At 46.6% G+C, this 13074-nt stretch overlaps 1 protein-coding gene across 3 annotated transcripts in view; it reads left to right on the top strand.

Moving 5' to 3' along the window:
- The window catches only part of Pknox2 (PBX/knotted 1 homeobox 2), a 196603-nt gene that overhangs the window by 142969 nt on the left and 40560 nt on the right, over positions 1-13074 (top strand). For all 3 annotated transcript variants that reach the window (XM_010628693.3, XM_010628692.3, XM_010628691.3), the window contains one exon: positions 5373-5544. In XM_010628693.3, coding sequence (XP_010626995.1) covers positions 5373-5544 — 172 coding nt within the window. The remainder of the gene's footprint in view (positions 1-5372; positions 5545-13074) is intronic.

Here is a 13074-nt window from a genome sequence, read left to right on the forward strand (position 1 = left end):
CTCAGAAAGAAAAGGGAAATAATAAAGTGTTATTTGAGATCATCTCTTCTTCCCCTCTCCCTGAGCTAAGCCTGGTCTCTCCCTCCCTCCTGCCTCTGTCCGTGCTCCCAGCACTGGGCGGAGGCACAGTGCTGAATGTGCTAAATTAGGCCATTAGAGAAATTCATTTCTCTTTATTAGTCTGTGTCAAATCCTTTTTATTAGTGGCTGGAAACGACCTCTCTTCTGCAGTAAAATGTCATGCCAGTTCACTCCTTTTATTTGTTCTGCACTGACAAGGCTCAAACTCTCACTGAATTAGTGCAGTGAAATTTATTTCCTCCAAATTTTGAATGGCTTAAGAGAGATTGGGGTGGAGGGGGCAGTCACAGGAGAGGCAGCCTGCAGGGAAGGGACCTGGGAGGGAGAAGTGAACTGCTCATGTGGAGGTCAAATGTCCTCAGCTCTTTGGAAATCAAGTCTAATGGCCATCTCTCACATCTTGTTCATCATCTTCTGGGCACCAGGACTGTATCTCCACATTCCTGCATTTGGTCTTCATAGTGGAAGAGACCTGGACAGTGAGAAAGGACCTCCTTAAAGCCCATGCTTAGCCTGGCATGGTGGCACATTCCTGTAATCCCAGGACTGAGGGAGGCTAAGGCAGGAGAATCTCAAGTTTGAGTCCTGTCTAGGCAACTTAGCAAGACTCTGTCTCAAAATGAATTAAAAACATCATGGGATACAGCTCAACGGTAGAATGTCCCTGGGTTTGATTCCCCAGAAAAAAATAAAAAACATATTCTGGGGCTGAACAAGTATTAGTAGAATGCTTTCCTCACACACATAAAGCCCTGGCCTCAACTCCTAGTACTAAATAAATAAATAGGTAAACTGCTGCTCTGGAAGGCCAGGTGCCCATGTCTAAGGCAAAAATCCTTCTCCCTAATCTATCCCCACTTCACACAGAGCCCTACCTGGCCCAGGTAATTCAGAAGCCAGCTTCCATGGACCCTGCCCTGTTCAGGATAGTCTCTGGCCAGCTGGAAAGGACTGCCACTCTTTCTGTTTTATAGGGAGATGTTGGATGATAGCTTAGAAAATAAAGGTCTGCCCCTAGGCAAGGACAGACTGGGTACCTGAGGAAGTAGCAGATGACTCTACCATAATTAGAGTGGGAGTGCAGGACAGGGGATTTAGCTCAGTGGTTCTGCTGCCTGCCTCGAAAGCGCGAAGACCCAAGTTTGATCCCCATTACCCCCCCCAAAAAAAAACTGGTAGAGTAGGAGTGCAGCCAGGGTGGCTGGGAAGCAGCCTCTCTGCTAGGTGGAGCTAGGTCTCAGCAGTCCCTGTATGTGAGATGGTGGGTAAGCAGGGAGCAGTCATGCTCCTCCCCAGCCAATCCAAGAGGACAGTATGGGAGCCCTGGCAGCCCCACTGGTCCTGGTGTGGTTCCTATGAGAAGCCATGGGTAAGCTCAGACACCCTCTGAGATCAAGGAGGCACACAGGGATTCTGGGATCTGTTGGAGGAAGCTGACACAGGAGCCTGGGGAGAGTAGGGGATGAGAAGAGAGACTGGGGTGTGATAGCCACCACTGCTCACTACCCTCCTGCCCCAAGTGCCCAATGCCCAGGTGGGAAGGGCTGGAGGGAGGTGGCCCGGCTAGCCTTCATATAGTCCATCCTGTGCTCTGTGGACCTGGAGGACAGTGGCAAGTTCCTGCCTTCTAAGAGATAGCAGAAGACATGAAAACACCCCAGAGGGCCCAGGGGCACAGCTTAATGGTAGAGCCCTTGGCTATCAAATGTGAAGGTGTAGCTTCTATCCCCAGCACCACCAAATACACACACATCGCTGGATATGCATCTCACCTATCTCACATGTACCTGTTCTGAGGACATCTGACAGGAAGAGAAGGAGGTTTATGAAGTGAACCCATGCGGCATCTCTGCATGGAAGATGCACATCGTTCCCAATGTGTACGGTACCCCCACCCCTGCGAGCCCAGCTGTCTGAGGCCTGCAAGGCACCTCGCAGTCTGACTCCTGTTGCCTTGCCTTTTCCACTCTGTCCCCTCCTGCCCACCTGAGTTGTATTTGGTTCCGGAAGTGCCATGCTCACAAGAGTTTGGATTTGGATTTGGTTCCGGAAGTGCCATGCTCACAAGAGGGGGCTTCACTTTCCCTCTTGCCTCAAAGGCCTTTCCCTCTGTTCTTTGCATGGCTACCCTCTCATCAGTCAAGGCTAAATGTAAATGTCAGCTCCTCACAGAGTCCCTCCATTCCCACTCTCAGAAAAACTACTCCTCCCCATAGGGCAAAGACAGAAGTGAGAAGACACCCTTCTCCTCTTACCCCCAGGGCTGATAGCTTGGAGTTCAATTACACAGACCCCACATGCCCAGCCCACATGCCGCTCATGCTGTGTACACAGAGCACGCAGTCCCACATACACACTCCATACAGATAACACAGTGCACACATTCACCATGTTCACAGCATACAAATCTGTCCCACAGTTGCATACATGCAACCTTATGTGCATCCATACTGTATAAATATACCATGTGTGCATGCACTCATAGCCTTGCTCCCTTGCCAGCCTGCATTCAACCTCGGTGCATGTGCATGCACGCATGCACACACACACACACACACACACAAGCCTGCATTCAACCTCGGTGCATGTGCATGCACGCGTGCACACACACACACACACATATCCTGTCACCTTTCCACTCAGCAGCTGCCCACCCTCCCTCCAGCCATCAAGAAAGGAATGTGCAGTGACCGCACGGCTGCTACGGGTTGGGGTTGGTGCTGCACCCCCACCACCTGGCACAATGCTGCGGATTATTAGTTCCTCGTAATTTAGTGCCCTTGTACAGAGTCGATTTGTGCCTTTCATTCCTAATTGATCTAGTGGCTGTTTAAATGGCAGCAGGCATCTGTTGAGAGTAGGAAGGTTCATAAGGCGCAATAATTCATAACACCGTCTGGAATTTGCCTTTCATGGCCCTCAGCTAAACCACTGCCGGGCTCTGCTTAAATTACAGCCACTGAGGCTTTCTTTGGTATTCCACTCAGGGCCAGGAGAATCTTGCATTAAACTGGGATCAGGCTAGATTAGACCATAATATGCTGCAGTATTAGTGGCTGCAAATGAAGACTTATACTGGAGTTTAACCCCTTCACCTGGTGTTCTCTTTGTCTTCAGCCAGATGGCTAAATTCACCCATTGTTTTCCTGCCAATTTTCTACTGGGGCTCAACAGATCTTTTGCTAATTTGGTGCTGTGGATGAACTACCCTTAAATACTGACACTCTTTCCTGCAGACTTAGGGTGCAGGGGTTTTTGCATCAGCTCCCAAAACGAGGGTCGGGGAGGTAATGTCCAGGGCTGACTCTGCCAAGCCCAACAGCTCATATGATCAGGACTTTATCTCTCTTCAGCCCCCACCACCCTGAGCCTGAGTAGAAAGATGCTTAGAGTGTGGGTGTGACTGTGGATGGGACTAAGCACTGCTTGACTTTGTGCCCAGAATTGTTAGAGTTCCAGAATGGGACAGGCACCTAGGGTTACCCTTCCCATCTACAATCACTGTAAGTTCTAAGTAGTCTGGATATTCAGTTCTTCTCTCAGTGTCTCCAGGGCTGGAAGGGAAAAGTATATTCTATTTTCCTTTTCAGCGCTTCCTGTGTTCTCCAATACAGTAGCCACCAGCCACATGTGGCTATTTAAATTTAAATTAATTAAAATTCAATAAATTAAAATCCAGCGTCTTAACTCCAGTAGTCATATTTCAAGTGTTCATTGGCCTCAGGCGACACATGGTTACTGTGTTGGACAGTACAGACAGCAGCACGTTTCCATCACTGCAGGAAGTTCTGCTGGGCAGCGCTGGTGAGAGCATTCCCTCTGGCAGAGGTCCTGGGGGCCAGGTCCGGCACACAGTCCTCCTCCCCTCCCAGCAAGGAGCATTTTATCAAAAAGAAAGGAGCTCCATTTTGGGGTTTTTCGTTTATTTATCAATTATTATTATTATTATTGTTTTGGTACCGGGAATCAAACTCAGGCCCTTGCACTTGCCAGGCAGGCATGGTGCCACTGAGCTGAATCCCCAGCAGGAGCTCAGTTTTATGGTCTAGGAATCCGAGGAGACAGACCAGAGAAGGATGTGTGGATCTCAGGGGAAAGGAATGGGCCTTTCCAAGATCCAGGATCAACAACCCAGCCAAACACATGCATACGTGCTGCAGAAATAAATATGATAGACACTTGTGCAAGCAAAATAAGTATGCATATGTGTAACACATGTATTCAACAAATATTTATGGAGATCCACTTACCTCTGCTAGATATTCAGTGGTGGGTAAAGTAGGCTTTATTCCTGCTCAGATTCCAAGTGAGGAAGGCAGATGATAAGATAAACAATTCGGGTATTATTGACATAAATTGGGGGCGGGCAGTCAGGGAAGCTTCCAGGAATTGGCCATCTCTGAACTAAGACCCACAGAGCCATTAGGTAAGCACCTTAGCTCATGTACACACATCATAGATACACATACTCCTCAGTCACTGATTCACTCAGTCGTTTACCAAATATTTAGTAAATGCCTGCTGTGAGCATAGGTGGCAAGATCTAGGAATACAGCAAGCATTAACGTGGGGACAGTCTTGGAGGAAAACAGAAATACAAATAACCATCTATTTTATCATAACTCTGCTAAGGGTGTAACAGAAGAAAAATGTAGGGAGATGTTGCACATGTATTTGGGGTGCCTGAGCTAACTGAGTCTCCCAACAGACACTGTACAAGTCTGTGTAGACCAGTATTTAGGGTCATACACATACCCTATGCATACACTTGAAAATACACAAGTGTTTGTTTATACACATCTGCTGCCTTCAGCTGGTTCTGCAAAGTATGAATGTGTGTTTGTGTGTGTGTGTATGGTTGTATGATGTGTATAGGTGAACAGGCATGCTTAAGCAAATGGCTCTATGGGTCTTAGCTTGGATATCACCTATGACTAATGTTCACATGTAGGACTTCTCTGCACAGGTCCCACATTTCTTTCCTGGGCTGACTCTGAGCCAGTAGTGGATGCCTTCTTCTATGAAGGGTCATAACCCATCATCCCTCTCCAAATATCTGTGCAGCTTATTTGATGGAAAATAAAAGATAGGAGCCCTTGGAGGCCCTGGGCACTGGGACATTGGACTCTGTGCCAGATCCGAAAGTGCTGCCATCTAGGCTGCCCTTGGCACTAAGGGGCACCCTCAAGGAGTGGGAATTTGGGAGAAGTGATGGGGATCTGGGAAAGTGAGCCCGGCCAGCAGCACATCCTTTGTGTGTGCGTGTGTGTGATTTCTTGATGTCCCCGCAGGCACCCTCTTTTCCCACTCCTGACGCTGCTGTTTGAGAAATGTGAACAGGCCACCCAGGGCTCTGAGTGCATCACCTCCGCCGGCTTTGATGTGGACATCGAGAACTTTGTCCACCAACAGGAACAGGAGCACAAACCCTTCTTCAGCGATGACCCAGAACTGGACAATCTGGTAAAGACCCTCCACCCCACACCCTGGCTAGAGTCTTCCTACCTTCTGGTTCCCCTGAAATGCCCTAGAAATGTTCTTTTCATTGATTCATCCAACAAAAAGAATTGAGTGCCCACCACGGGCAAGGCTCCAAAGGCACATTCTAGTGCCTTATAAATTTGTAAACCAAGAGTTCCAGACACAGGCTTTGCTGCCCAAGTTCCTCTTGACCTTGCCCATCGTGGCACCAGCATCTGACTACCCACCACTCTGAAATACAGGCAAGTAGAAAGAAGGCAGTAGCAGCCAGGCTGTCTAAGCTGTTCTGAGGCCTGGACTTCCGGCACATTAACAAACCCGTCTGGACCTTCCCAGAGTAGAGCTGATGGCTCACACACCACCATATGGAGGTTGAGGGTCACCAGCATGTTTAAGCATATCAACTGGGGACACAGTCACACAGAGAACACCAGGAAAGATCTTATTCACTTAGGGAATGTAGCAGATCAGGCTCCCAAACAGTTTGGCATGCAAGTGATCACTACAGCATATAAAATGCACCCTCCCGTGCTGCACCAGGAAATTGTGACTCAGTAGATTACAAGTTTCCAATCGTCAGCTAAACTTGGTGACTCCTGGATTGGATGACATCTGAAATTCTGGGAATTCTGCTGCAGTAGAGCATTAGAGACACAGCTGTGTATGTCTATCATGCCACGTAATCCTCCTGAAATTATTAACATCAGTTCCTTATTTTTCTGTGCATGGATTGCACAGATTATGCACGGTGAATTTGGCAACTGCAAAACTCTTCCCTAACACACTGATTGATGATAGTGCTGACCTCTCGCTTCCAAAGTTAAGCTGGTTTTCAAAAGGAAAACAGAGTTAGAAAAGCAAATGTGACACTAAAAAGGAAAGAAGAAAAATTATGCGCGCACACACACATGCGCACACACAAAGTGCATCAGCAGAACAGATGTAAATACCTTAGTATTATTCCATGCTGTGAATTATCCACACTACTACTTCTCTCAAGAGTTGAATGTGGTACTTTATGAGGTACAGAAGCACTACGAAGAGAATCCACCCTGGCCCGGAAGTCCATGGAGTGCTGTGATGGGGCCATCATTTAGAGAGCAGGACTAAGTCTCTGCCAGAGAATGAGCACCTGCCCAATGTTAGAAGCATTGGTGGAGGCATTGAGAGCCACAAATCTGCCTCTGCTCATCTCTGACCTTTGCTTTTTCCTGGCAGGAATTAAGCAGTCCAACTTCCCATGAGGCTGGATTCCTGTCTCTGGGATGCCTGGGAAGCTTCCCTGTGCAAGTTCTCCAAGTTCTCCAGGTCAACTGCTAAGTGCAGGCTAGCCTGGCTCTGCCCTGGCCTTTGGCTAATCGAAGTGCAGTTAGAAGGCAGGTAGATCCTTAGAACTCAGACCCAGGCAGCCATGGAGCCAGGAAATGAGCCATTTCCTTAGAAATGAAAATGGACCTGGAGAGTAGGGGTAGGGCTCACTCTTCTCACTTAACATAAAGAGAAATTGAGGCCTAAAATAAGACTGAGTAATGTGTTGGAGTCCTGGGAAAGCAAACCTCACATCCCTTGTCTACCTCCACCTTCCCAGTGAGCTATGGAAGACCCACTGAAAATGGCCTCCTGTTATACTGCAGCCGGAAAAACCAAAAAGTTTCCCACTCCATGCTCTACCCTTAAATCCCTGCCCAGATCTCTCAGGGTTCTGTTCATTCAAAGAATCAGATTTCTTAATCCAATCCAAGGAAACTGGGTTGAGTGGACTGTTTTGTGCCACACCTGAGCTGGGGTTACGGATGTTGTAGGAACTGCCCTAGAGGCCTCAGGCCTCTATGGTCCCTGGTCCCCTATTTCAGTGACCAGACTGGGAGTGGCCCAGCTAGTGGATCAATCCTTAGTCCATCTGCTGTTATGTTAATCATAGTTGGTGTCTGGTTAATTATTGATTGGTTGATTGAATGATTGATTACAAAAATGGAGAGATTTTAAAGAGCACTTAGAGACAAAAGATCTGAGCCTCGCATTACCATGTACTCTCTGTGTGACTTTGAAGGCTGAGCTCCTTTGAAGCTCGGTTTCCTCATCTGTAGAGTTAATACACATATCTTATGTGATTGTAATAAAAACTGAATAAGATGGCTTGTGGAATTAGCCTTTAAAGGTGCCTGGCATTGGGAAGATTAATCTCAAATGCAATATCACTGCACCAGGCAAGGTGTTGCAGACTTATTTCCCAGCCACCAGGGACTGTGTGATCGAGACCCTGAAACTTCTTTGGGAGAGTGGAGCAGTGCCCTATGCTGCCCCCACTCTGGTCCTGTGTAGGGCAGAGAGATGAAGAGGCCAAGCATAGGGACCATCATTAGAACAAGAATCATGTCGCCAGCACAGCCGAGATGCACATAATTAGAAATTAGAAAAAGGTCAGATCGCGTTATTACCAGCTCAATCAGCTGCCGAGTGCCACAGCCAGTTAATTTGGCATCTGTATTTTTTACAACCCTGCACACGTAGCCCAACGGACTGTAACTCTTTATCCGGACAGATATACTGCGAAGCTGAGCAGGGATATAAAATGAGGGACCCCAAGCAAATGAGCTGAGATAATTGAGAGATTTATTTTTTATATATGTGTGTGTCAGGGTGGCTTTCCTTTGCCCTTGAATATTGACTTTCATAGATGGGATTGTCAGGAAGCCATTTGGGTCTCCAAAAACTTGGCCCCAAAGAAGTCGCTTCCTCCTTCTCCGCCTCCTCCTTCTCACCCTCCTCTACTCCCTGCTGTACATTCAAGCCCCACTCCAGCCCTGCCCAGCTTTCTTCAGCATTTGGACACCATCCTGTCCATAACAAATAGTCTCCCTCCTCTTCTCTGTGCACATAGCTTGTCACACTCTCCCGTGACCCTGCAGTCTCCTCTTGAGCTGCTTTTCCAGACAAACCCCCTTGGAAACTCCCGTAGCTGCCCCAAAGATCAAGATCAGAGAGGCCCGCTGCAGATTTCTGAGGGGCTCCCCTCCACTGTGAGCCTTGTCCCCTGCTCCACAGCAACCCTAGCACAGGGGAAAGGGAGTCCCAAGGCCCTAGGGAGAAGCAAGCCCACCCCCTTTCACAGTCCAGAGAAGTGACTTCTCAGGATAGGAAGGACCCAGGTCTCCTGACTCTGTGCTCCTTCTGCTGTGGTCCACAGCTCTTCTCCCTGGTGGCAACAGAGCCCTCACAGATAAGACAGTGCCACCAATGCCGTCTCTCCTCCTGGAACCATACTCCGACCCTCTCTTCCTATCACCATGCCATAGAGGCAGCTTTCCACAGTCATAGCAGCTAAGCTGAAACCCCAGCTAAGCTCCCTGGGGAGAGGGCAGACCAAATTCCCGCTCCCCCTATACTGCTCAGCAGGCTTATTTCTTACCTGACCCCCCCAGTCCCCTCCTTGGAACCCAGCAGCCTCTGACTGGCAGTTGGTAAAGTTTGTAAAATTTGCAAGTTTCCCAAACTCCTTTGAAAGGTAAAAGCTTTTTGTTTTATAAAATCTGATTTACGGGCCCCCGGTGCAGGGCCAAGGTTTTATATATTATGCAAGATTTCAAACTAAGGCTGTAAAACGTACGGTTTCAGTTTCATGCATGGAATTTTTTATGTGTAAATTTTTTAACATTTATGGGGCACGTTTTAATGAGACTCTGGTGTGGCTCGAGGGACAGATTACAGCTGCCTGACCGCAAAGCCAGCTCTAAAATGGGGCCCCCAGGCCCCTGGGCCCCGCTCTGAAGAGGCAAGGCCAAAGGCCGGAAGCTGTGAAGGAGGAGGAACCTGAAAGAGGCAGCCCAGGGTGCTGGGCCCACAGCGACCTCAGGCCAGCCTGGGCTCCCAAGTCACTCTCTCCAGCCTGCAATCCAGGCTCTCCGCCTAGACAGGAACAGAAAAATCTCACAGACACCAGGAAAGGAAAAGGAAATAAGAATAATCAACGTAGGTAATAATTAACATTTATAGAGCACTTACCAAGTGCCAAGTACCATTCTAAACACTTTACATCTATTATTCAACCTGCTTTCCAAACCCACAGGCATGGATTAATGTTATCCCCATTTTTCACCTGCCTAGCATACTTAAGGCCCTAAGTTTGATCCCCAGCGCTGAAAGAAAGAGAGGGAGGAAAGACAGAGACAGAGACTGGGATGGGAGAGGGACAGGGCGGGGAACGGAGAGGGAGAGGGAGAGGGAGATTCCCATTTTATAAGGTGAAATCACTAGCACAAGCTCTTGCAGCTAAAATGGGGCAGAGATGGGGATCAAGCTCCAATACAGCCATACTAAACTGTTTCACCACCCTATGGCTGACCTCTTCTTACATCTCCCCAGGAGCTGGGTCTTTAGTTCATTTTTAGCCAAATCTTCATTTAGTCTTCAGTAAAACTCTGGGGGAGTCCCTACCACCAGGTTCTCAGAATGGAACACAGTGACTTCCACACACATATGCAAGTGCTCCTCCACTGAGGTGGACCCCTGACAGATAGGAGCCGATATTACTATCCTGCTTACAGATGAGGAAACTGTTCAAGGTCTCAACGGCAGGGAATTCTCAGCCCCCAAAGTCCATTGTCCTCGAGTACCTGGTTTGCTGTTTGTCACAGTGCCCTATGAAATTCTTATTGTCCCCATTTATCAGGGAAAGATTAAGGCCAAGTACCCTACAGCCAATAAGTTACACAACTGAGACTTAAGCCGAGTGGGTCTAACTTGTGAAGCCCAGGTTCTGTCCTCTGTGCCCCGTCTGCTTCTCCAAATTCTGAAGCCACTGACGCAGAAGTGCTAGGTTCTTGACTCAAAGTGATTTAACTTCATGCGTGATAGTTTTCATAAAATGTTCATTCCGCCCCCGCAATCAGCTGGCAGCTGTGTAGTCCCTGGTATTTACCTTTCTTCTATGTCCCACCCCAGTAGTAGAGATCAAACCGATGGCCTCAGCACTGAGCTGCCTCTCCAGTCCTTTTTTCACTTTTTGTTTTGAGCTGGGGGTCTTACTAAATTGCCCAAGCTGGGCTCTCATCTGTATTACAAGCATGCACCACACACCAGGGCCATGTTCCACTGATTATTTGAGGGACCCCACACTTCCAGCTGGTCAAGATGAGATGGTCTGGTCTGATTATAGTTTACCTCTGTTTGCCCCGTGACCCACAGTATGTTGGAGCACATTAAGGAGTGTATAATCATAAACTCCTCCCCAGAGTGAGAGAGAATAGTTCTGGCTTCCCAACTTACAGAGGAGGAAGACCTGGGTGGAAAGAATTAGCCCCAAAGGCTATTCCTACAAAACTGAGTAGGATTCTAATCTCTGAGCTTCAGGTTTCCTTATCTGTAGTGATAGATAATATTGCCTGTATCCCTGTGGCGATGAGACTCAAATGAGATAATGAAGAGAAAAGCGTTTTGTAAATTGTAAAGTGCTGTGTATACAACTATTTTGAAAGGCAAGGAATTATTATTATCAAGTGAAGAGGCCAGGTCCGCACTGGCACGAAGAATGGACATTTATTGAGGGCCTACTATATGCCCAGAAATTTGCATACATGATCATATTTGATTTTCAAAACCTTTAAAGTGTAGATATCATTATCATTTTAAATTGTTCAGATAAAGTTCAAAGGACTTGTCCAAAATGCCCAAGCTTCAAATAATAGACTTGAGACAGGCAGTCGCATTCCTCACCACTGGAGCACAATACCCAACACCCATAACTTACAGGAGGAGAGGTTTACAGCATCTTTACTCACAGTTTCAGAAGTTCCAGTCCATTGGCTGGTTCATTCCGATGCAGAAATCACATGGTGGAAAGACCTACCATGGAGGCAAACTGCTCACATCATGGCCCCCAGGAGGCAGAGAGCAAGGGAGGAGCCCAGGTCCCAGGGACCCACCTGCGCCATTCAGGCCCCACCTCCCAAAACTGCACACTCAGCCGAGAAAGTCGCCAGCAGATGAACTCACTGATGAATACAGCATCCCCATGGTCCAACCACCCCCCAAAAGCCCCACCTCTGAGTGCATGAGAATTTGGGGAGACATGCCAGACCCATACCACAGTGGGGACATCACACCAGCTGACTTGGTAGAAAATAAGAAGCCCTGGTCTTGGGTACTTTCTAGGACTGTGGGACTTGTGTATAGTGCTGTGAGATTAATATGTGATGTCACATCTTGCTTTGCTTTTTTGAGAAAGACTTCTTTGAAGAAGAAGCCTGAATCATTATTTTGAAAGAGTAGGGAGGGAGAGAAGCTGATAGAGCACAACCTGTGAAAGGATTGAAGGACACATATATCACATTTGGTGATGATATTAAATTAAGTGACATTGTTATTGCTCTAGAAGATTTGAAATAACTTTTTACATGACCTAAATCATTTAGAAAAATTGCTTAATATAAAAATTACACATTATTTGGGCTCAGGGAAAAATCTAAAATTTTTAAATACAGGATAGAGGATGCTTAACTAAATACAAATGTAGAAGGAAAAAAAAAAACATGCTGGGAATTATTTTTCCACTAGCTGAATGTAGAACAGCTTGGAAAAGCCAACAGTGTATTTGAAATTATTAAAATAATTTTTTTAAGCATATGCCTGCGCTCAGGATTTAGCTTAGTGGCACCGTGCTTGCCTTGTAAGTGCAAGGTCCTGAGTTCAATCCCTGGTATCAAAACAAAACAAAATTACACACATATATATATATATCTTTTGTTCCCTATGGTTTATAAAGTGCTTTCCCATTATTATCTGTTAACCCTCATTGACTCTTGGAAGATAGAAATGATCATTATCCCATTTTACAAATGAAGAGACTGAGGCTCTGAGGAGTCACAGAATTTGTCCTTTGGCACCAACATAACAAAGATAAGCCTGGCCTCAAATCGAGGCTGTCTGATGTACCCCACAGACATTCTGCTATTTGGGCAGCCCCCCACTCCCACTCTACAAATGACATTGCCTATCTTTTCTCTAATATTGAAGAGATCCTACATATTTATCGCCTCTGAGAGTACCATTATGGCTTACTACGCCTTCTTAAATCCTTAAACCCATTCTATTAGCCCATAAAAAAATAATCCTTCGGCCCAGCTTTATCAGACCCAAGGATAGATCCTCTCTCCATCCCTGCACAGCAGATCTGTTTCAAACACATTACAAACACATTACCCATGTATTGCATTTGAGCAAACCTATTCTGAGTAGGTTTTATTTTTTATTTTGCTTAACTCATCTACATTTTCTGATTTTAAAATATAATAAGTATGTATTTGTTATATATATATTAAAGTAAACGAGTAGATGCACACTTTTCTATGTATTTGATGTACATGTATAAATATAGAGTGTGTGCAAGTGTTACTTCACAATAGTATTTTAAAATAAACGAGCAAATAAAATGTCAATTAAAAAGCAAAACCAGCTGGGCGTGGAGGCGCACACCTGTAATCCCAGCACTCGGGAGGCTGAGGCAGGGATCGCTAT

Source organism: Fukomys damarensis, unplaced genomic scaffold (assembly GCF_012274545.1).
Source record: "Fukomys damarensis isolate Sample0158 unplaced genomic scaffold, DMR_v1.0_HiC HiC_scaffold_16, whole genome shotgun sequence".
NCBI classification, from domain to species: Eukaryota; Metazoa; Chordata; class Mammalia; order Rodentia; family Bathyergidae; genus Fukomys; species Fukomys damarensis.